The 22,298-nt window shown below is 34.6% G+C and overlaps 1 protein-coding gene across 3 annotated transcripts in view; it reads left to right on the top strand.

Annotated features, from left to right (window-relative positions):
- The window catches only part of zfpm2a (zinc finger protein, FOG family member 2a), a 310,051-nt gene that overhangs the window by 93,958 nt on the left and 193,795 nt on the right, over nt 1-22,298 (top strand). For all 3 annotated transcript variants that reach the window (XM_087286134.1, XM_087286133.1, NM_001039635.1), the window contains 1 exon segment: nt 12,716-12,817. In XM_087286134.1, the coding sequence (XP_087142260.1) occupies nt 12,716-12,817 (102 nt within the window).

Below are 22,298 nucleotides of genomic sequence, written 5' to 3'. Positions count from 1 at the left end.
AACACCAATATCTTCACGTTGATGCGGTCTATTACCTATCACAGCACTGCACAAAAGATACGTGGCTTACATCAAGAGTTCACAAGAACCATCGTGCATTGTGATCGGCGAATCTTTTTGAAGCGCCGACTCTTTGCACATCACTCATTCCAATTCCCAGTAGCCTCTGTAGAAACAAATACCCTGAAACAGCTGAGGGGTTTCTCTCTCTGCCGCGACCCTAAACTGTTTGGAGAGGGTCTCGGCTTCAGTGGCATCGCCGAGCGCTCATGTACCATGAAATGATTGAGACGCTTCCGTCAATGGCTTCATACGAAATGGTTTCGAAACAGCAGAGCGCACTGTGAAATGAAGTCCCCGCCGATGAATAGGGCGCACAAACGTGAATAAACATGAAACCGGAGATGGTACTCCTTATTTGAAAGAGAAGATGGAGGGAAATAAAGAGGGAAAAAAGCACCCCTGATAGTCCAGAGAGACAACCTTGTTGTCTCCTTGACAATTGAAGCCCCCCTCACACACAAACATCTTCTTTTTCACGGTCAATTTCACATTTATGAGCGTTACGCTTGTGAACAAGTTTCAAACTGAAATTTACAAGCTGCTGTCACACTCACTGCTATAATTGTGAGAATGCTGGAGCTTTATATATATTTTTAGTTTAACAGAAATTGTGAAATTTGACCTTGCAACATGGTAAAAAATGTTGGGTTCCACACAATTCATGTTGTCCCAACACTAATCAATTAAGTTAACTTATCAAATTTAAGTGGATTGAACATAAAGCAATAAAGTATGGAACAAGATCAGTCTAAAAAAACAAACAACTTTACAAAATAAAATGAATACATTCACAACACAACTCACATTTACAAAATCCAATTTGTAAACACACAATTTGTAAATTCACAAGTAAAAATCAAATATTTGTGCCAAATAAATGGTTTTGTGTATTTATGAATCGTGTTTTGAATTTATGAATTGGATTTGCATATTTTTGGATCGTGTTTTGAATGTACATATTGGTTTTGTGTATTTTAGAATCATGTTTTGAATTTATACATTGGTTTTGTGTATTTTGAATTGTGTTTTAAAATTATGAATTGGATTGGCAGATTTGTGATTCGTGTTTTAAAACTATGAATTGGATTGCCATATTTTTGAATTGTGTTTTAAATTTATGAATTGATTTTGTGTATTTTTGAATCGTGTTTTTAAATTTATGAATTAGGATGGCATATTTTTTAATCATGTTTTAAATTTTTGAATTTGTTTTGTGTATTTTTGAATCGTGTTTTTAAATTTATGAATTAGGATGGCATATTTTTTTAATCATGTTTTAAATTTATGAATTGGTTTTGTGTATTTTTGAATCATGTTTTAAATGTATTATTGGATTGACGTATTTTTGATTCATGTTTGAAATTTATGAAATAGATTGGTGTATTTTTAAAACATGTTTTAAATTTAAGAATTACATTAGCATATTTTTGAATTGTGTTTTGAATTTATGAGTTGGTTTTATGTGTTTTTAAATTTATGAATTGGATTTGCATATTTTTTACTTGCGTTTTGAATTTGAATTTACAAATTGGATTTTCATATTTTTAAATCATGTTCTGAATTTGCGAATTGGTTTTTTTGTATTTTTAAATCGTGTTTTGAATTTACAAACTTTTTTGTAAATGTGAGTTGTGCTGTGGATTTATACATTTTTTGTAAATGTATCATTTTTGAAACTGATCTGGATCCATAAGAAATAAGTTGTCTCCAAAAAAATTCAAGAAGCGCATTCTAAATAAGTAATTTTAACAGGCAGCAAAAAAATTTTTTGAGTGTACACTAAAAAAAATGCAGGGTTCCACAGAATTCCTTCATGTTGTCCAAACACAAATCTATTATCTGATAAGTTAAAATCTAAAAAGTTAGCTGGATTAAACATAAAACAATTAAGTTGTCCCCAATAAAAAAATTTTTGCATACATTTTATTTTGTAAATATATTATTTTTGAGACTGATTTGCCTCCATATAGTAAAAGTATTTTATTTTTTTTCCATTCTTGTAAATGATCATTCTGGAGCATTTGTGAACCAACATCCAGTACTGTTGGCCTTGTGAACGCATGATCTTATGAAAGCCGCAGCATAAACGTGTTCAATATGAATTAATTGATCTAAATAACAGCATTGAGAGTCCATTCAAACCTGATTGTACCATTGCGGAGAATAATTATGAGTCATTTCAGCCTGTAGCAAGGTGCCACTTACATACAAATCTTTTGAATCTGTGTGGCCTTGCGATGCTAGCCCAGTAAACAGTGCGCAGTAGAATTAATTACGCTATTCTTTGTGCCGTTTCCTGGCTAATCGGGATCTTCGGCATGCAGCAAAACGATCTCTTCAATGCATTCCTCCCGACGCTGATGCTAAAGCGCGGAGAATATGGGAAAATGCTCATTTTTGCAGCGATAAGATGAAAGACGCATCCCTTTAGCCCTGTTTGACTCAGCGCAGGAAATCATTCATTAATGTTTGTTAAGTATGACAATCTAGCCAGGCCAGATCTACATACTCCAGACGGCATCGCATGGGGAGATAACGCAGGCCAGCAGCAGCCAGAAGAGAGCACAGCCAGTTCCTGTAATGATGGGGAATTTATGGGCCTTTAAAGAGATAGTGCGAGGCCTTCCACTAATCACACACTCCACCGGGGTGCTGGGTGGGATTTCGCCGGGTTATTTTCCCTTTTTTCTTGTCCATACTGGAGGCATTTGAATCTTTTTTTTTCTTTTTTTGTTTGTAATCAGCTTCTGAAAGCTTCAGATTATTATTGGGCAGAAATGCAAAACGGCTTACTTTGTTTTTTGTGTTGCCGCGTCTAGTTTTACACTGAAAAATCTGTTTATTTAACGACAGTTCACTTTATGAAGTCCTCAATTACCACTGCTTTAAATGGAGGAGAAATATTGGCTTCCTAAGTGGCCACCCATCACCAAGCGTAACAAAATTAGCACTTTATCTTCAAAACACACATAATTCAAAAGTTCCTATTATTAGAAAACAATTCAGCGAGGCAATTTTGGTCGTGTAATAGCGGGAGCTGTTTTTCTCCTTTTTCTCACATGAATGAAGGTAAATTACTGACAACAGACACTTCCAGCTGTACAGGAAAACTATTATTTTTTTGTGTGCTCTTGATAAGCAGATACCAAACATTTTTTCATGTGTGAGTGCTGTGGGTGTAGCGTGGGATAACATTTCACTTCATGATCTAATATTTTTTTAAGGAAAGGCAAGTTTGTTTATATAGCACATTTCATACACAATGGTAATTCAGAGTGCTTAAGGAATAAAAGAAACAAGTATAATACAGTAAAGGCAAATAAAAAATTATTTAAAACAGGTTATAAAAGAATGTAAAAGAAAAGAAAGACATAATAGTGCGATCTGTCTCACTGCATTCAAAATGGTGAAAAGCCTTGGAGTAACGATTGATGACCAACTAAACCTCTCTGACCACATTTCTAGAACTGCTCGATCGTGCAGATTTGCACTCTATAACATCAGAAAGATCCGACCCTTCTTATCTGAACATGCAGCTCAACTCCTTGTTCAAGCTCTTGTTCTCTCCAGACTGGATTACTGCAACTCTCTACTAGTGGGGCATCCAGCTAACTCTATCATGCCTCTTCAGCTGCTCCAGAACGCAGCAGCACGAGTGGTCTTTAATGAACCTAAAAGAGCAAATGTCACTCCACTGCTCATCCGTTTGCACTGGCTGCCAGTTGCTGCTCGCATCAAATTCAAAGCTCTGATGTTTGCCTACAAAGCGACTTCTGGCTTTGCTCCTTCTTATCTGCTCTCACTTCTGCAGATCTATGTGCCCTCCAGAAACTTGCGTTCTGTTGTATGTCCGCGTCCGTATGGGACGCTTCTGGGTCTGGACATGGACCTTGATTCACCTGTTAGTGCCCACTGATCTAGGCTATCTTTGCAACAACAACAAATAACAGCATTCATTATGTTTTTGTGTCTGTCTGAGTTTATATTAAGTGTCTGTTGAAACACTGACAGTAATGCGCTGAGATTTGGCCTTACCTGCACGTTTGCGCTTTATCTCCTTCACTTGCCAAGCTAAAACACAGAGAAACTCCAAATGCACACACCGACACATGAGGAAAAGTGATGTCAACAACATATTTACATACTAGGAGGTGATTGGACTGGTCTTCACACGTGCAATGAGCGTAAAAGGTAATCGGAAGCATACAAAGGAGGAACTTCTTTGTTGCAGTTGTTTTTTTTAACAAGCCAATATTAATAATGCATATTCTGAACCGTGGATCACAGGGCGCACACCGAACCATGGGAGAACAACAGGTCGATACGTATTTTTTTACCGAGAACCGTTACATCCCTAGTGTCCGTGGAGGTCTTACAAAGTCTTAAAATGTCTTAATTCTCAAAAACAAAATGTTAAGCCTTAAAAAGTCTTAAATTTACTGAAATATTGTGTTGTAGGTCTTAAATCTTTTTAAACAGGTCTTAATTTTCCTCTGTTCAGGTATAGCTTCCCAATATGGCATTAACACCCATACAATCACCAACAATCTATCTCAATAAAACTTTTTATTTATTTCAAAATATAGTTTTTAGCTATATTTAACATAATGATTTAGTTATTTTCCTCATAATAATATTTGTTTAAAAGTTCCTCATGCGGGCGCAGCAGTGGCACAGTAGGTAGGGCTGTTGCCTCACAGCAAGAAGGTCGCTGGGCCGCTGGTTCGAACCTCGGCTTAGTTGGCGTTTTTGTGTGGAGTTTGCATGTTCTCCCTGCCTTTTTTCCTCCGAGTGCATCCGCTGCATAAAACTTGCTGGATAAGTTGGCGGTTCATTCCGCTGTGGCGACCCTGGATTAATAAAGGGACTAAGCCGACAAGAAAATGAATGAATGAAGTTCCTCATGCATTTACTGCTGAGGACGCTGACCTGGACAAACTGTTGTGTTTAGATTTAGTTTATTACAATTTGTCAATTATTTAAAACATTTGTTAATTTTTTTTTACGTTTATATTGACAAAAAGCGTGTTTACAACTAGATCTTGCTTGTTTTGACACAATATTTAAGTGTATTACTATTGAATTAGCATTGTATTATTAAATGTATCAAATTCTAATAATTTTTTTTGATTGGGCAAACATAACTCCTTAGCGTTTAGTCTAAAATTTGTTTCCTAATGGTCTTAAAAATGTCTTAAAAAGTCTTACATTTTACTTAGTAAAACCCGCAGAAACCCTGATTACAGTAATCCACCCTACTGGTGATAAAAGCATGAACAAGTTTCTCCAAGTCTTCACTGGAAAAGAAGCATCCAAAATATTGCAATGTTTTTGAGATGTGAGATGGCATTTGAGAGTTTTTTTATTTTTATTTTGCAGAATATTCAGTGAGAAAAAAACTTAAGGTGAAAAGTTGATTTAGGAGGAAAAGAAATTCATTAATTTTCTTTTCGGCTTTGTCCCTTTATTAATCTGGGGTCGCCACAGCGGAATGAACTGCCAACTATTCCAGCATATGTTTTACGCAGCGGGTGACCTTCCGGCTGCAACCCATCACTGGGAAATGGAAAAAAAATCAGCTAAATGTTTTTTTTTTCCTTTATTTTGCTTAAATAAGATTAAGAATTAAGTAATTAATTGATTTATTTGTCATAGTAATTGATTATCTGTGCAAAAGGTTGGCATTAAAAAAATTTGAAAAAAAAATCATGAAAACTTATCAAATCATCGAATATCCTGAAATCTATGGACTTTTTTTTGTGGAGTTATGTGTCATTCAGAGTCTAGACAATAGATTTGTCTGTAAGATCTTTGTATCTCTCTCTCTTTCTTTCTGTTGTCGTCTTTCAGTTCGTTGGGATTAGAAAGCTCAGATCTCCTTAAAATCACCCTCACCAGATTGACATTTTCAAGGGCTTCCTTGGTAGAACAATGCTGAGAGGAAGAGAAAAGCCAATATGACTTTGTGCCTACCTTGCTGCGGGAGCTGTTTGTGTAAATCGCCTATAAGCTTATTGACCCGCATGCATGTCACTGCCATTAGACAGAACAGAGGAGCTGCCATCTGATTGGCCGACTTCCCACTAACTCTACCCTAATGTCCAGACATATGCATGCGGGAATGAGCACACACATGTGAACGGCATCCTAGCTCTCAGATCAGTCTCTTATCAATCCTATTTGTTTTCATATTGTTAAATCTAAATGACGTCTGTCCCACCTGTCTGTATTCTAAATTCTAGTGAGCTAGGATGTTGTCTACAAAGCAGGTATCTTCCTAGTCAGCATTCAGAGTGATTTTTCAGCAGTTCATTATTGGTCACTTGTATCTAATGGCCCGTTTCCAGTTGTATGGTACGGTTCGGTACACTTTTATGGCCGTTTCCACTGTCAAAGGGTACCTAAAAGCAAACCGTACCACTTTTTGGTCACCCTTTGCAAAGGGTACCAATAGGCCCAACGCTATTGGTTTACAGAGATATGTCACTCGCAGAAGCAGGAGAGTGAAAACGAAGGAAGCGCCATTTTTAAAAACACAGTCAAGACATTACACCGTAATATTATATACATTTAACAAGCCATGGTGTCAAGGTTGGCAAGGAGGACCCAAACGCAGAATAGACAGGAGAACACAAGGTTTATTTACAGGAGGTTAACAAGGCAAGGCAGACACTCCACACAACAGTGAAGGGTGATGTCAGGAGAACAGGCTGGTGAGGGGAGGAGACTCAAAATTTCAGGATGATACAGAGGGGAGTGTCTTTTGGTGGCTGAAACAGACTGGTCGGGAAAGGGGAAAATTCAAACTTCAGGCAATGCAGTCAAAAAGTAGCTATAGCCGAACCTCCAGGTTGGGACAGGGGTGGCAAACAGATGGAACATCAAATCAAGGGGATCCACAACCAGCGAAGACTCGGGAGGCAAGTGACAAGCAACACAACAGGACTAGACAGCTGGGGAGACAAGAAAATTAGATTGAAGAACAGGCAAAAAAAAAGCTGAACAAAAATCTTAAATATTTAGGAGGGGGAAGCTCGAGAAATAAAATGAAACAAATAAAGAACTAAAGAAAACTACTAAAAATTAAAACAAAAGGGCGAAAGAAATAAGCTATCGCTAGAAATAAAACAAAAAGCAAAACACTACAACCAGAGCAAAAAAATAAAGAACGAACAAAAGACTAGGTCCAGACTAGGACAGAGGATTACAAAAATGTCAAAATGAAAACTCGAAATTGAAAAATGAAAATGACAGCAACCTTGCTGAAAGAGGAAAAATACATAAACAGAATTAAAAGGATAAAGGAATTTGAGATAAAGATCAAAAAGACTAGTACTAGACTAAGGCTAAACAAACGAAACAAAACTAGACTATATAAAAAAAAAAAAAACCTCTGTCAAGCACAAAACAAGATTATTGACAAGCACACAAAAGATAGTATGACGAACCGGCAAGGACAAGTGGAAAATGAACTCTATATAAAAAGAGTAGAGAGCACAAGGAACAGGTGAACATAATTAGACAAACAAGGGCTAAACAAGGGGGCGAGGCATAGGAAAACAAGGAGGCGGGACAAGGGGAGCACATGGTCAGCACAACAAAAGAGACAACCATGTGCTTATAAACAAAACAAACATGAAACACAGACAGGAGTGACAGGGCTGTAAGGGCTGGATCCTGACACATGTTTGACCCAAGCTTAAACAAACCCTGTCATCGTCTTGATGAACAGCCATAATGCCAAGAAGCACAAAATCTTCCTGTCCTGCTGTTGTTTTACAAGTCCATCTAAAAGTGTGAGTGGTTTCACTTTCTTGCTTGCGCTCGCTGTGCAATTATATTTGAAATGACAAACTTTTTGAGCTGATATTAATAACGTATGCATGATTATTGAAGCACTCTGATATCCAATCCTTTCAGAAAAGAGACGAACTTGAGAGTGAAAAAAACAAAAGTGAAGCCTGACAAAACAAAGGAGCAAATGATTCTTTCAGCAACCTAAAACATTAACAAACTTGGGTAAAAATAATAAACAAGGGGGCTAATAATTCAGGGGGGCTAATAATTCTGACTCTGTTACAAATTTTTTTTTTAAAGTGCCAATTCAGGTCTCTAGCCCAAACTTGTACTACTTGCTATGATTGTACTGCATGCATTGGTTTCTCAGTTGGATTAATTGTCTCTGCTAGTAAAATTCTTATTTGTGAGTCACTTTGGATGAAAGCCTCTGCTAAATGAAAACGTTTACAAATGGGAATGTCGGAGATGAATATCAGTGGCATGTTTGCCCTGAGCTCATTTCTGGCAATGCTATTCATCTGTTTTCTTAGTATATGAATGTATTTACAAGTTGCAAGCGAGTGTGACAGAGGTCCTGTTTCCATCTGGTATTATCATGTATTTTCAGTGTCAGCCCCATAAACGTTGACACCTGGTGTTAACATACATTCAAATGCAACTCTTGTGATCACTTGCACTTTTATTTTGTTGAGACTTTTGTGTGATATTTCGCATGACTTTTGCAAGAGCGTACAAAGCAAACTATAGGAAGGAAAGTAAAGAAAGCAAATAAAAGGATGTGGATGGGTAACCACACTTTTTTTTTTACAATAATTGATGCATTTTGGTGTAATGTAATGTGTATTTATATTGCGCATTTATTGTGTATGGCCGTACACCCAAAGCGTTTCACAATCATGAGGGGGGTCTCTCCACACCACCACCAGTGTGTAGCATCCACTTGGATGATGTGACGGCAGCCACAGGACAGCGGCGCCAGTGCGCTCACCACACAGCAACTATAGGTGGAGTGGAGAGACTGTGATAGAGCCAATTCGATGGATGAGGATGATTGGGAGGCCATGATCAGGAAGGCTGATTGAGGGACTTTGGTCAGGACACCAGGGTTCACCCCTACTCTTTATGAGAAGTGCAATGGGATTTATTTTTTTTGGCCTCGAGTTTGAGACCCCTGCTGTAAACGGTTGATTTCTTTTGATGGATATCAAAACAAGGTGTCTGACCTTTAAAATAGTGGGAAATAGCCCTGATCTGTATCATAATAATTAAAGAAAATAATATGTTAATATAAACTTCAATTTGGGGCGACACGGTGGCTCAGTGGTTAGCACTGTCGCATCACAGCAAGAAGGTTGCTGGTTTGAGTAAAGACTGGGTCAGTTGGCGTTTCTGTGTGGAGTTTGCATGTTCTCCACCTGTTTGCGTAAGTTCTCTCCGGTTACCCCCACAGTCCAAAAACATGCACTGTAGGTGAATTGTATAATCTAAATTGGTCATGGTGTGTGTGAATGAGTGTGTAAGTGGGTTACTGGGTTGCAGCTGGAAGGATATCCGCTGCATAAAACATGTGCTGGATAAGTTGGTGGTTCATTCTGCTGTGGTGACCCCTGATGAATAAAGGGACTAAGCTGAAGGAAAATGAATGTTTTCTGGGAAACATGAAGGTTGCTGGTTCGAGCCTTATCTGGGTCAGTTAGCGTTTCTGTGTGGAGTTTGCATGTTCTCCCTGTGTTCACGTGGGTTTTCCTCCAGGTGCTCCGGTTTGCCCCACAGTCCAAAGATATGTAGTACAGGTGTATTGGGTAGGCTAAATTGTTCATAGTGTATGAGTGTGTATGGTTGTTTCCCAGAGATGGGTTGCAGCTGGAAAGGTATCTGCTGCACAAAACATGTGCCGGATAAGTTGGCGGTTCATTTTGTAGTCCCATTTCTGGGAAATTTGTCTTGGACAACCATGACATGGCCAGATCCTATTACAACACAGTAAATTACATATATAAAAAGAATAATAAAAATAGAGTATACATTTAAAATATAATTTAAAAAAATTAAAAATAAAATAAAACTTCTAAACTTTCTGCAAAATTCTCCCTTTTATTTTAAAACTAAATAATCTTATGTTTACATTTCACTGTAAAAAAAAAATACCAGGTTACACAATCGATTTGTGTGGAGACAACATGAATTGAGTTAACTTTTTAGTGTTTTCACATTAAAGTGGACTGAACATAAAACAGTTAAGTTGTCTCCTTAAAAAACTCAAGAATTGTGTTGTTTCAGCTTATTTTAAATAAGTAGTTTGAAATCATTTTTTAGTGTTGGAAGTGAAACGGTAAAAACAATAGTTTGTGATTATCCATTTAGTTAAATGATATTTTTACACTGTAAAAAAGGTGATTAGTTACTTTACTTAAGTGACCTGTTGGCCTACATGTCAACAAAAGCAACTTAAAAAGGGGTATAAAACCTATGTGCTGATGCAACTTGAAATTGTTTTTATTTTTTTTAATAATTATGTTCAAAGTTCATAATAACTTTAAGGTAAGAGGTTTACTCAAGAGGTTTTAAGTGAAATAAGCAAATTGCTTTTTACCATGTATACAGTTTTATTTATTTATCAAAAAATAAATAAATAAATAAATAAATAAATAAATAAATATATATATATATATATATATATATATATATATATATATATATATATATATATATATATATATATATATATATATATATATATATATATATATATACTTTTTTCATTATACTTTATAGTCCTATATCTGGGAAATTTGTCTTGGACAACCATGATATGCCCAGCTCCTTTTACAAGACACTAAATTGCATGTATAAAAATAATTTAAAAAAAAGAATTTTTATATTTTAAAATATAATATCATTTTAAAATAAAATTTAAACAAAAAAATGTTAAAAAATAAAATAAATCTTCTGCAAAATTCTCCATTTTAATTTTAAAAGTAGGTCATCTTTGAGAACCACGTTTGTTGAAATCACTCATCAGAGGTTACTTTATTTAAAAAAAATTGACTCATTGTCTGAAAGATTAAATGATAAACTTAATATAATATTTTAAATATAGGAATAATAATGCAATTATTTATATAAAATATACTAATATATTAAAACACAAACAACTGAAAAATCCTGTGGTGTAATTTAACACACTGCCTTTAATGACGATGTTTTGTGTCAGTAAGTGGAGAGTAGATGGTCTTTAGTGGCTGTTTGAATGCCTTTGACCACATGAGTATTTACACCATGAATGCGTTGAATGCTTTTTTTAACTCCCTCAAACCAATTTAAACCCATTTCACACCATTATTTATTGTCTTCCAAAAAAAAAAAAAAAAGCCATAAACTGCATTGCACGTCGCTGTTCTTGATTTTATGCAGGTCATTCCTGTTGCTCTGTACCTGCATGGCGCAATGTTTTCCCAGCGGATCCCCTCCCTCTGTGTTCCTGAAAGAAACTTCATCAAGCGGCTGTGACACTTGTTCCCTGCGAGGTTGCCTGGGCGATTGTGTTTAAAATGCATTGCGAACGGTGTTAGATAGAAGGCAGAAAATCCTTAATCACTGCTTAATTAACGAATCATCTTGTAGCTTCATTTCCTGAGCGGTAATTAAACAGTTCCAAGACGTTTCGTTACAGGGCTTAACATGTTCGCCGGAGATCAAGGTAGAGCCTTTAATGTTATCTCTCTGCCTTCTCAAACTCGCTACACTGGAAAGGAACTGTTGATATTGCCTTTTGTTATCCTTATGGTAATGCTCAATGAGTATGCTAAGGAGCTTCTCGAGGCCTGACAATACAAATAGCGAGGCGCTTTTTTAGCAGGAGAAGTGAGGAGGACGGACTGAATGAAAAAAGCTGAGCCCTAGCAGGAACTTGCATTGCAGGAAAATAGGTCAGAATGACCTCATGTGCAGTAAGTAGGGCAGTGCGGCCCTCTCCTCTCGCCCGGGTGTGCAGAGGCAAGCAAGAAGCTGCGATCCTTTTGGCCATGTTTACTGCATGCCTTTGAAGTGAACCACGTCTTAACTGGCTTAAACGCAGCGTGGCGAGAGAATTTGATCTTTAGATTAACCCATCCGGATGGACCAGTGTGTGTTTGAGGAGCATGGTGAAGGCCGTTCCGCTGTGTTTGAGGGTCACTGAGATGCTGCCGTCAAGCAGCTGTAGCCTGAGACGGACTCCAGAACACTGGCTGCAGAAAAAGGCCATGCCAGACCAAATGATCTGACTATATCTATCTCACTGCTTTCAGTCAGAGAGGGCTATCTATCTATCTATCTATCTATCTATCTATCTATCTATCTATCTATCTATCTATCTATCTATCTATCTATCTATCTATCTATCTATCTATCTATCTATCTATCTATCTATCTGTCTGTCTGTCTGTCTGTCTGTCTGTCTGTCTGTCTGTCTGTCTGTCTGTCTGTCTGTCTGTCTGTCTGTCTGTCTGTCTGTCTGTCTGTCTGTCTGTCTGTCTGTCTGTCTGTCTGTCTGTCTGTCTGTCTGTCTCTGTCTGTCTATTCATCCATCCATCCATCCATCCATCCATCCATCCATCCATCCATCCATCCTGTTGTCCATCCATACGTTTGTCCATCCATCCATCCATCCATCCATCCATCCATCCATCCATCCATCCATCCATCCATCCATCCATCCATCCATCCATCCATAATTATATTGCTCTATTAATTTTATTTTATATCGTCTCTTATTCTATCTATTCTTTCTTCACAGCTTCATTCGGCTTTTTATCAAATGTGCAGTCGTCTATAATCAATTTATTTATTTATAATTTGTTTATTGTTTTAGGAGAGGAAAATGGCAACAGAGAAATGGGAGAGACAGAGATGGAAACCGACAGCGAGAAGACCCGACACCCCCCTCTGGAACCAGAGGAATGGGACGGTCCAAGTGAGTGCATCATCTGAACATGTTTTTTTTTTTTTTTGGTGTTGTAGAATCAGACATTTTGACTTCACGTTTTTTTTTTCTTTTTAATTCTTTATATCTTGAATTCTCAATGTACACACAAATGTATTGTTTGACTTTTGAAAAGATTTCTTCTTATATCTAAGTATGGAATCTGCTTTCTAATCTGTACATATTAGGTTGATCCTGGCAACAGCAATTTATAAACCAAAATACATACAGCTGGATGCTCGTTGGTTTTAAACCAAATTTGTTAACTCAGAGGTAAACTATGTGGCAGATTATTGCAGATTATGTTTTAACGTTTGGGTTATTTATGTAAAAGGAAAAAAATGAATACAGACCACAAATTCTGATGTAGAGGTAATAAATCAAATTCATCAAAATCAAATAATCACAATTGTGAAAAGGATATAAAAATTCACTTTTAAATTTAAAGGTTTCAAATGAGAACGGAATCACTGGCAAATAAATAAAAAATATAAATAATATAAATAAATAAATGAGAATAGAATCAATGATAAATAAATAAACAAACAAATGAAAATGAAATCAATTATAAATAAATAAATAATTAAATAATAATTAAATAATTAAATACTTAAATAAAAAAAAAAATAAATAAATAAATAAATAATAATGGAATCAATTATAAATAAATAAACAAATAATTAAATGAGAACATTTTACTTATTACAATAAAAATAATATAAATAAAGGATAATGGAATCAATGATGAATAAATAATAAAATGAATAAATACATAAATAAATACATAATTATATAAATAAATGAGAATGGAATCAATAATAAATAAATGTATAAATAAATAAACGAGACTGGAATAAATGAAAAATAAGTAAATAAATTAAGAAATAAAGAAATAAAGAAATACATTTTACTTATTACAATAAATAAATTAAGTAATAAAAATAAATAATATTGGAATCAATGATAAATAAATAAATGAATGAATGAATGAATGAATGAATGAATGAATGAATGAATGAATGAATGAATAAGTAAAATTATAATTATATAAATAAATGAGAATGGAATCAATGTTAAATAAATAATTAAATAAACAAACAAACAAACAAATAAATAAATAAATAAATGAATAAATTGTTTATTAAATAAAATAATAATAATAATAATAATAATAAAAATAATAATAATAATAATAATAATAATAATAATAATAATAATAATAATAATAATAATAATAAGTGATAATAATAAATAAATAATAATACAGAAACTTAACACTTAAGAGTACAGGGTACAAGGGGATTAATAATTTGATTTTTAAAAACAAGTAGAATTACATATATTGTAATTAGAAATATTATATTGTAAATGTGGTCTCATTATGGATTAGTGATCATCTTCTGGACGGTTTTCAGATATTACCATATATACTGTAAAACAGAAACTCAGAGGACAGGACTATCATAGAAGAATAAGAGTCTGCAGTGCCCCTCTGATATGATACTCCATCCTGAAGGCCCAATCCAACTCGCGATCATTTCTGGCCCTTCTTTAACCGTTTAGCCCATTAGCTAGCGGCCAGTAATCACTTGTAAGCGGCTCATTATGACACGTTTTAAATGAATCCATCTGGGATCAGGGGATTTCAGACGCTCAATAGCAGGACATCTGAAGATATCCTTGACAAGGCCACCGACAGAGGTAAAACTCTCGGCTGCTTCTGAAGACTTAATGAGCTCTTGAATTACGAAGAGCATTTTTTTTATGTTATAGTGAATTGTGATGCAGTGCTGCTTTTGATCAGTGTCTTGCTGTTTTAACACACAACATTGTAAATGTTTATGAAGAAAGAATGCACAATAGTGAGCAGTCGTATTTGTGTTTGAGTGTTGTTTGAGTGTTGATAAGGGTATGCTCATGTTTATGATAAGGGTATACTTACATGTTTGTTTTCAATAGTTAGAGCATTTTGTCTTAAATTGCTATATATAGTTGTTTTTTTAAAAGCATTGTTATGTATAGTTGTTTTTTTTTTTTTAATTCCCATACATACATATATATATATCTTACATATATATATATCTACATATGTAGATTGATGGACCGTCACACTTTTTGATTTGTATCATCCAACTGTATACGATTAGCAACATTAATAATTCCTGAAAATATAAAAATAACAAATAGGAGTATGTAATTACTTATAATTATTTATATATTAATATGTATATATATATATATATATATATATATATATATATATATATATATATATATATATATATATATATATATATATATATATATATATGTATATATATATATATATTTGCGATTACATTAATTTTATTATTAACAACAACAACATTAGTTAATTAATTTAATGTAATTATTATTATAATATAATTTTATAACCGTTTTGATATTTTTAAAATAAAAACCAGTGTTATAAAAATAGAGATTTTATTGGTTTTACTATTATTGACGACTATGATGATAAAACAACAACAGCAACAACAACAGCAACAACAACAACAACAATAATAATAATAATAAACAATAAGTAATATTATTATTATTATTATTATTTTTTATTATTAACAACAACAGGTAATTTTAGACTTATTTAATTAATATTAATTAATTCAGATGTTTTTATGTTTACATGGCTTTATTGAAATTTGATTATTTATGATTTATTATTATTTTAAATTTATTTCAATTCAGTTTCAAGTTCTAATGAAGGTAAAGACACTTATTATTTTTATTTTTGTGGAAAATTAATTATTAATATCTTTGATATTACTTAATATAATATACATTTTTTGCTCAAATCTATTGTACAGTATATCTTCAGAAAACAAATATGTCTCACAAGTCATATGGACTATACAAATTATGCTTAGGACTGTTATGTGAAAAAATGCAGCATGAACATTATGTGAATGTTCTCTTTTTTATGTTCCACAGAAGAAGGAAAGTGTACGTATTTGGTACAACATGAGAGCGTGTAAACGGTGACAGAATTTTCATTTTTTCCCTTTAAGCTTGTGTAGAAAGCACACAACAGACATAAAAACAGAAATCTCTTCTCCCTCCTAAGAATCTTGCCTTACCATGCAGATTTCCGCTCACCGTTTCTCAGAACAGTAAAAAAAAATCTGTTTTATCTGTCTTTTTTTTCGCACTTCTTAAAAGTCACTTCATCAAAGTGATGGATAATACATCCAACAAGATAGCAACGGCAGCAATTACTGTTCAGCCGTGGCATCACATCGCAGAATACACAAAATATGATTCCCCTTTTAATGCATATGACCTCCAGAATTTATTGCAGGTGCGTACATTTATAAGAAAGTGGATTTTGGCAAGTTGGCACCGGCGGGCCCCCTGGGGTGTGTATTTTATACTGACAGTGAATCAGAGTTATCAGCACCTATCAGATAATGCATTTATCATTAAATTTCACATTTGCATTTCAATCTGGAAAGGAAATGAGCATTGGCGGTGTAAGATAAGAGCGGCGGGGACGGTGGTAATAAACGGGCCCTGTGATCAGGCAGCCGGCAGGGCTAAAGGGGGTCAGTCACACAACGATGGGGGCAAACGTCTACAAAAAAGAGAGGCATCATAGACTAGGCTTTCAGGAAGAAAATGCTGAGCTTTAAACTTGAAGGAGGGAGAAGCGGCGTCTCTCTCTGATCATTCATTTTGTGATGCTGGGAAAGAGACAGTTTCTTTGTGGTTTGTTTTCAGTGTGTGTGTTTTTTTTTTTTGTATGCTCTAAATGTGAGAGGTGGATGGGGATGGGGTCTGTGTGGGTGGTTGGTTTTTTATGCATAAAAATTGTAAATTCGATCACTTGTAAAGCTGAAAAAGATTTCTAATTGAACAAGAAGAAAGATTTATGTTTGAGTAACACTGGAACTATCATTTTACTTCATCTTGTTTCTAGTTCCAAAATTCAAAGCAAAAAAATAAATAAAAATTGTTTTCAGAGAGATTTTTCCTGAAGGAAAAGCTACTTTATCTGCCAGTACAGTTAGTAAATTAAACCAAAAACAAGATTATTTTTTTAAACCACTGGTGAATTTTTTCAAGAAAAATGATTTCATTTTTACTTATTTCTGAAAACAAAGGGCTCTATTTTAACGATCTAGGCGCAAAGTCTAAAGCACTCAACAGCATTAAAGACATGTCTGAATCCACTTTTGCTATTTTAGGGACAGAAAAATACGGTTTGCACTCCGGCGCATGGTCTAACAGGGTTATGCTTATTCTCTTAAGGAGTTAGGGGTGTGTTTTGAGCATGATGTGCATTAAACTATTTAGAGCAGTGGTCACCAAACTTGTTCCTGGAGGGCCGGTGTCCTGCAGATTTTAGCTCCAACCCTAATCAAACACACCTAAACAAGCTAATCAGTGTCTTACTAGGTATACTTGAAACATCCAGGCAGGTGTGTTGAGGCAAGATGGAGCTAAACCCTGCAGGGACACCAGCCCTCCAGGACCAGGATTGGTGACCCCTGATTTAGAGTCTCATCTCCCATTCCCTTTAAGAGCCAGTTGCGTCGCGCCATGGCTCATTTGCTATTTATATGGCGGACTTTGTAAGTGAAAAAAAAACGAACTTCACTAGCGAGAAAGCGGTTAAACAGACCATCTGCAGAACGAGAATAAAGAGCGAGCTTCCTCCATTCGGCCTCTTTGCTTTCTCTCTTACTCTACTTTACTTTTACTCTTTACTCCTTTACTTTTGCGAATGAGGAAATAATTTTTGTTACATTTTAATCCTTTAATTTTTTTCGTATGTAAAGATATTTGCGTATTTCTGTGCATCCTGTGTGTATTAAGCGATGTGTAAGCGTTTCAACCTGCATAGGCGCATAACTACCACGCTCTGTGCTGGACGTTAGACCAGCTTTTAGTTGGTCAATGGTGCCATCTAATTCAATTCCTCAAAATAGCAACACGCCAGCATTGCGGCTTAACACACCTTCTTTATAGACCTGAACACTCATGAGTCCACAAAGTGGCGCAGATGAATTATTTAAACAACGTGGTGCATAACGTAAAAATTAGGGTTGTGCTGGTCTGAAAATAGCAACAAATCATGCCGTACACGTATTGCGCCTTATTGCCCCGAGTGTATAATAGGGTTCAAAATGTTTTTACTTTACAGGAAAATGATTCCTGATTCAGAAACTGATAGAAGTTTGTACTAGACAACAACTCATAGTAAGAAAATAATATTCAATAATGTTCAAAATAATGATTTCAGTTTTCCAAGTAAGAAAAATTTAACAAGCTTGTGTAATATTTTACTTTTATATGTTTATCAAAAAAAATAAATAAATAAAAAAAAAAATAAATAAATAAATAAATCTAAAATAGGGCAAAGCAGTGGCGCAGTAGGTAGTGCTGTCGCCTCATAGCAAGAAGGTCGCTGGTTCGAGCCTCGGCTGAGTCAGTTGGCGTTTCTGTGTGGAGTTTGCATGTTCTCCCTGCGTTCGCGTGGGTTTCCTCCGGGTGCTCCTGTTTACCCCACAGTCCAAAGACGTGTGATACAGGTGAATTGGGCAAAATTTTCTGTATAAGTGTGTGTGTGAATGTGTGTGTGGATGTTTCCCAGAGATGGGTTGCAGCTGGAATGGCATCTGCTGCGTAAAAACATGCTGAATAAGTTGGCGGTTCATTCCACTGTGGCGACACTGGATTAATAAAGGGACTAAGCCGGCAAGAAAATTAATGAATGAATGAACTAATGAAATAATTATAAAAGTTAAACTCTTTAAATAATAATAATAATAATAATAATAATAATAATAATAATAATAATAAAAATATATACTTTAATTACATTTATTAATTTAGCAGACTATTTAATACAAGGAGACTTAAGTGAGGACAAAAGAAGCACTTTGTTTCATTAATAAAATAAAAAAATTGAATTGTCATCAATAAAATAGGTTTGAAATAAAATAATCAACATTTAATTTGGATAAATCAATAAAAACATTATATAAACATTTATTCAAATAATCTGACGATATAATATAAATGTTATGATCAATTTGATTCAAATATATTATCCTAACTATTTTCCAAGTCATATTTAAGGTCTGTTATTTATATTTGTAATGATTTTAAAATATTTCTGATGTTACTGTAAGGATAAATTATTAGTATTATGTTTAATAATGTATAAGAAGTACTGTATATTCATTATGTATATCAGGGGCCTCAAACTCAAATTGATGGGGGATGGGCATACCAGTGACTGACAACTCATAAGAGGGCCACTTTAAAATACAAGCACAAGAAAAAATTGGAAATCTGATGTAATTGATGCACTCAGACATTGTCCCTTAGAGTATATGCAGTCAAAGCTACTTCTTTTTGTTTCTTATTGTACATATTGAAGGGGTGGTTTAAATTGCTATGAAAATACTACCATTTAATAAAAAGCATATTAATAATAATTATTTTAATTATTCTATATGTTTTAATAATATTCTAATGTTTATAAATTGTCAAATTCCTGTGTATCATTTAGCATTGTATAAAATAGTGTGTCATAAAATGTTATACACACACACATCTTACTAATTATTTTGATCTATTACAAGAGCACATTTTTAGTTGATCACCATAAAGGTAACATAAAAAAGTAGTCCATAAGAACCGTGTGCTGCATTTCAAGGCTTCTGAAGTCAGCTGAAAGTTTTGTATGAGAATCGAACAAACATTTAAGACGTTATACGCTAAAAATCTTGCCTCCGGCTTTAAAATCTCATTGGAGCCGCATGAGGATGAGTAGATAATGGCAGAATTTTCATTTTAGCCCCAACTGTCCCTTTTAATCTAGTTTGTCAGCTTCATCTCAATGCTGAATTCCATATTTACCTCCCACCACGATCTCTCTGATAGCGACGCCGCCTGCTAATGCTGCTGATAATCTAGTTACATTACGCAGATAAGATCTATCCTACATGCCCCATTCGCTCCTCACAGAGACATTACTGTCAAACTCCGCAAGAAATGGTCGTTTCTGGAAAAATTGAATGCAAATGAGGCAATCGCCCAACAGGAAACAAGCCTCTCCAAATACAGGACGTGACATCGCTCACACAGTGGCATCGGTACAGTGGACATTAATCTCGGCACGTAAAGCAGGCATCGGCTTTCACCTCATGTCTTCTGCTGAAAGGCCATTTCCCCCTTTCATTGCTCCCTTTGTGCTGGAAAAGTCAGATGGGCTCGTTATAATTTAAATAATCACACCATCAAATATGAACATCTCCACCGACACGACTTCCTGTTCGCAGCGATTAAAAGCAAATTTATTTAGTTTGTTATCACTCCCCTGTTATCAATGTATTTACTTTTTTTTTCCATATTTTAAATCTCGACTCTTTGTTATTGCCTGACTTACTTTAAAAAGTGCGATTGCAATCACCAACAGATAATTCTTAATTGTTCAGGATGAATGGGGTGTTTAATAGAAAGTACATCAGAAGAAGGACGGTATCTTAATGAAGAGACTCAAGCAGGGTCCTCTCACCTTAAGAGTCTTTTAAAAGTAATTTCAAGGTTTGCTTCAGGTGGGAAAATGGCAAATGTTCACATTCTTCAATGTCAGTTTGTGGCTGTTTTACATGGTAACTGCTCTGTTAAATGTACACTGTAAAACCCAATAAGTTAAGGTAACTAAAACCATTTGAGGAAACCGATTGCAACAAACCATTTAAGTTCAAAAACTAATCCTGATGAGCACTGTGAACTTAATCCATTTGAGTAAACAAAGCAACTTGAGCACAGTAAAACCCAATAAATTAAGAGAACTCAACCCACTGAGGACTGTAAAACCCAACAAGTTAAGGTAACTCAAACCGTTTGAGGAAACCAATTGCTACAAACCATTTAAGTCAAATAAAAAATTAGGTCAATCATGGCTTTTGAAAACACTATCGGTTGGGTTTAGGGAAGGGGAGGGAGGGTCAGTTAATCTGTCAGTCAGTCAGTCAACAGTGCCCTTTGGTAAATTTATGTGACTCGCGCGAATGGCACTCATGAGAGAAATTTGAGATCTCAAAAAGCATACACAGCTGCCTCTGGTGAATTCGTGAAAGCAAAAACTGCAAAAAAAATGTAGCTCCTGGCATGTATTTGGCACTCTCCAGAAATGTATATAGCGGTACATTTTTAGAATGAGCCTGCGCTGTAAAAAAATCTGTAATTATATAGTTTATTTCCAGCAGCTGGTGTGCTGGAAAAAAAAAACGTAAAATAACGACCGTTAAATTACAGAAATTTACTGTAGCATAACGGACATTACAATTACAGTAATTTACTTCAATTTAAATTTCTGGTAAATATCTGTAATTCGACCTCTGTTATTTTACAGCAAGTTTTTGTAATTTAACGGTCCTTATTTTATTTTTTCCCGGCACCCCAGCTGCCAGAAATAAACTGTAAAATTGCGGGGTTTTTTTACAGTATGGGTTGCCAAAGAACTTTAGTTGTTTAATTACTGCATTTAAATAAAATTTTTAAAAAGAGCAAGATTAACCTTTTTTTTTTTGTCATGACTAATTAATCATATAAATGTTACGATCTTGAAATGCCGAGGTTTGAATTAATTATTTGGTAAAGAATCTTTTAGATGAATCTTTCTGATTCACTTTTCCTGTTCAGAATCTAATTCAGATTTATAGCAGCATTGAAAGCAACATCTAGTTTGTGAACAACTTATTTGCTAAATGATTCAGTAACTCACTCAGAACATGCAAAAATACTGATTATAACCTAATATACTGCAATTAGATTAATGCAACCATCATTTTTTAGCATGTGATTGTTGATCATTGGCATCATCTACTGAATAGAATAATTCACTACCTTGATCATCATTTTTAAATGATTTAAGTGAATAATTCAATGATTTGGACATACTTGTATTATACTACAATCAGATTCATACAGTCTTCTTCATTTAAACTATGAGAAAAGAAATTTCATTCCTAGGATCATCATTTGTGAATGACTTAAGCTGGTTGAATAATTCAACGACTCGTTTAAAATACATGACAATACTTTTATCATAATGTAATATACTAGTGTGAGGTTTATACAGTCATCTTTATTTAAAGCATGTTATTGTTTTTTATTGGCAGCCCCTACTGAACAAAACAATTCATAGTCAGGATCATCAAATGTCAATGACTTAAACTGATTGAATAATTCAACGACTCATTCAAAACACATACACTAACTCCTATCATAATTTAATATACTACAATCAGATTTATGCAATCATACTCAGATAAAGGATGTGATTGTTGTTCATCGGCAGTACCTGAACAAACTAATTCACTACCAGGATCATCATTTGTGAATGACTTATGTTGAGTGAATAATTCAACCACTTATAGAGAACACATAAAAATACCCCTATTTAAACGTAATATAT

This window comes from Danio rerio, chromosome 16 (assembly GCF_052040795.2).
Source record: "Danio rerio strain M-AB ecotype USA chromosome 16, GRCz13ab, whole genome shotgun sequence".
In the NCBI taxonomy this organism is placed as follows: domain Eukaryota; kingdom Metazoa; phylum Chordata; class Actinopteri; order Cypriniformes; family Danionidae; genus Danio; species Danio rerio.
Note: the sequence above shows the minus strand (reverse complement) of the source record. Positions and strands in the feature narration are given on the sequence as shown.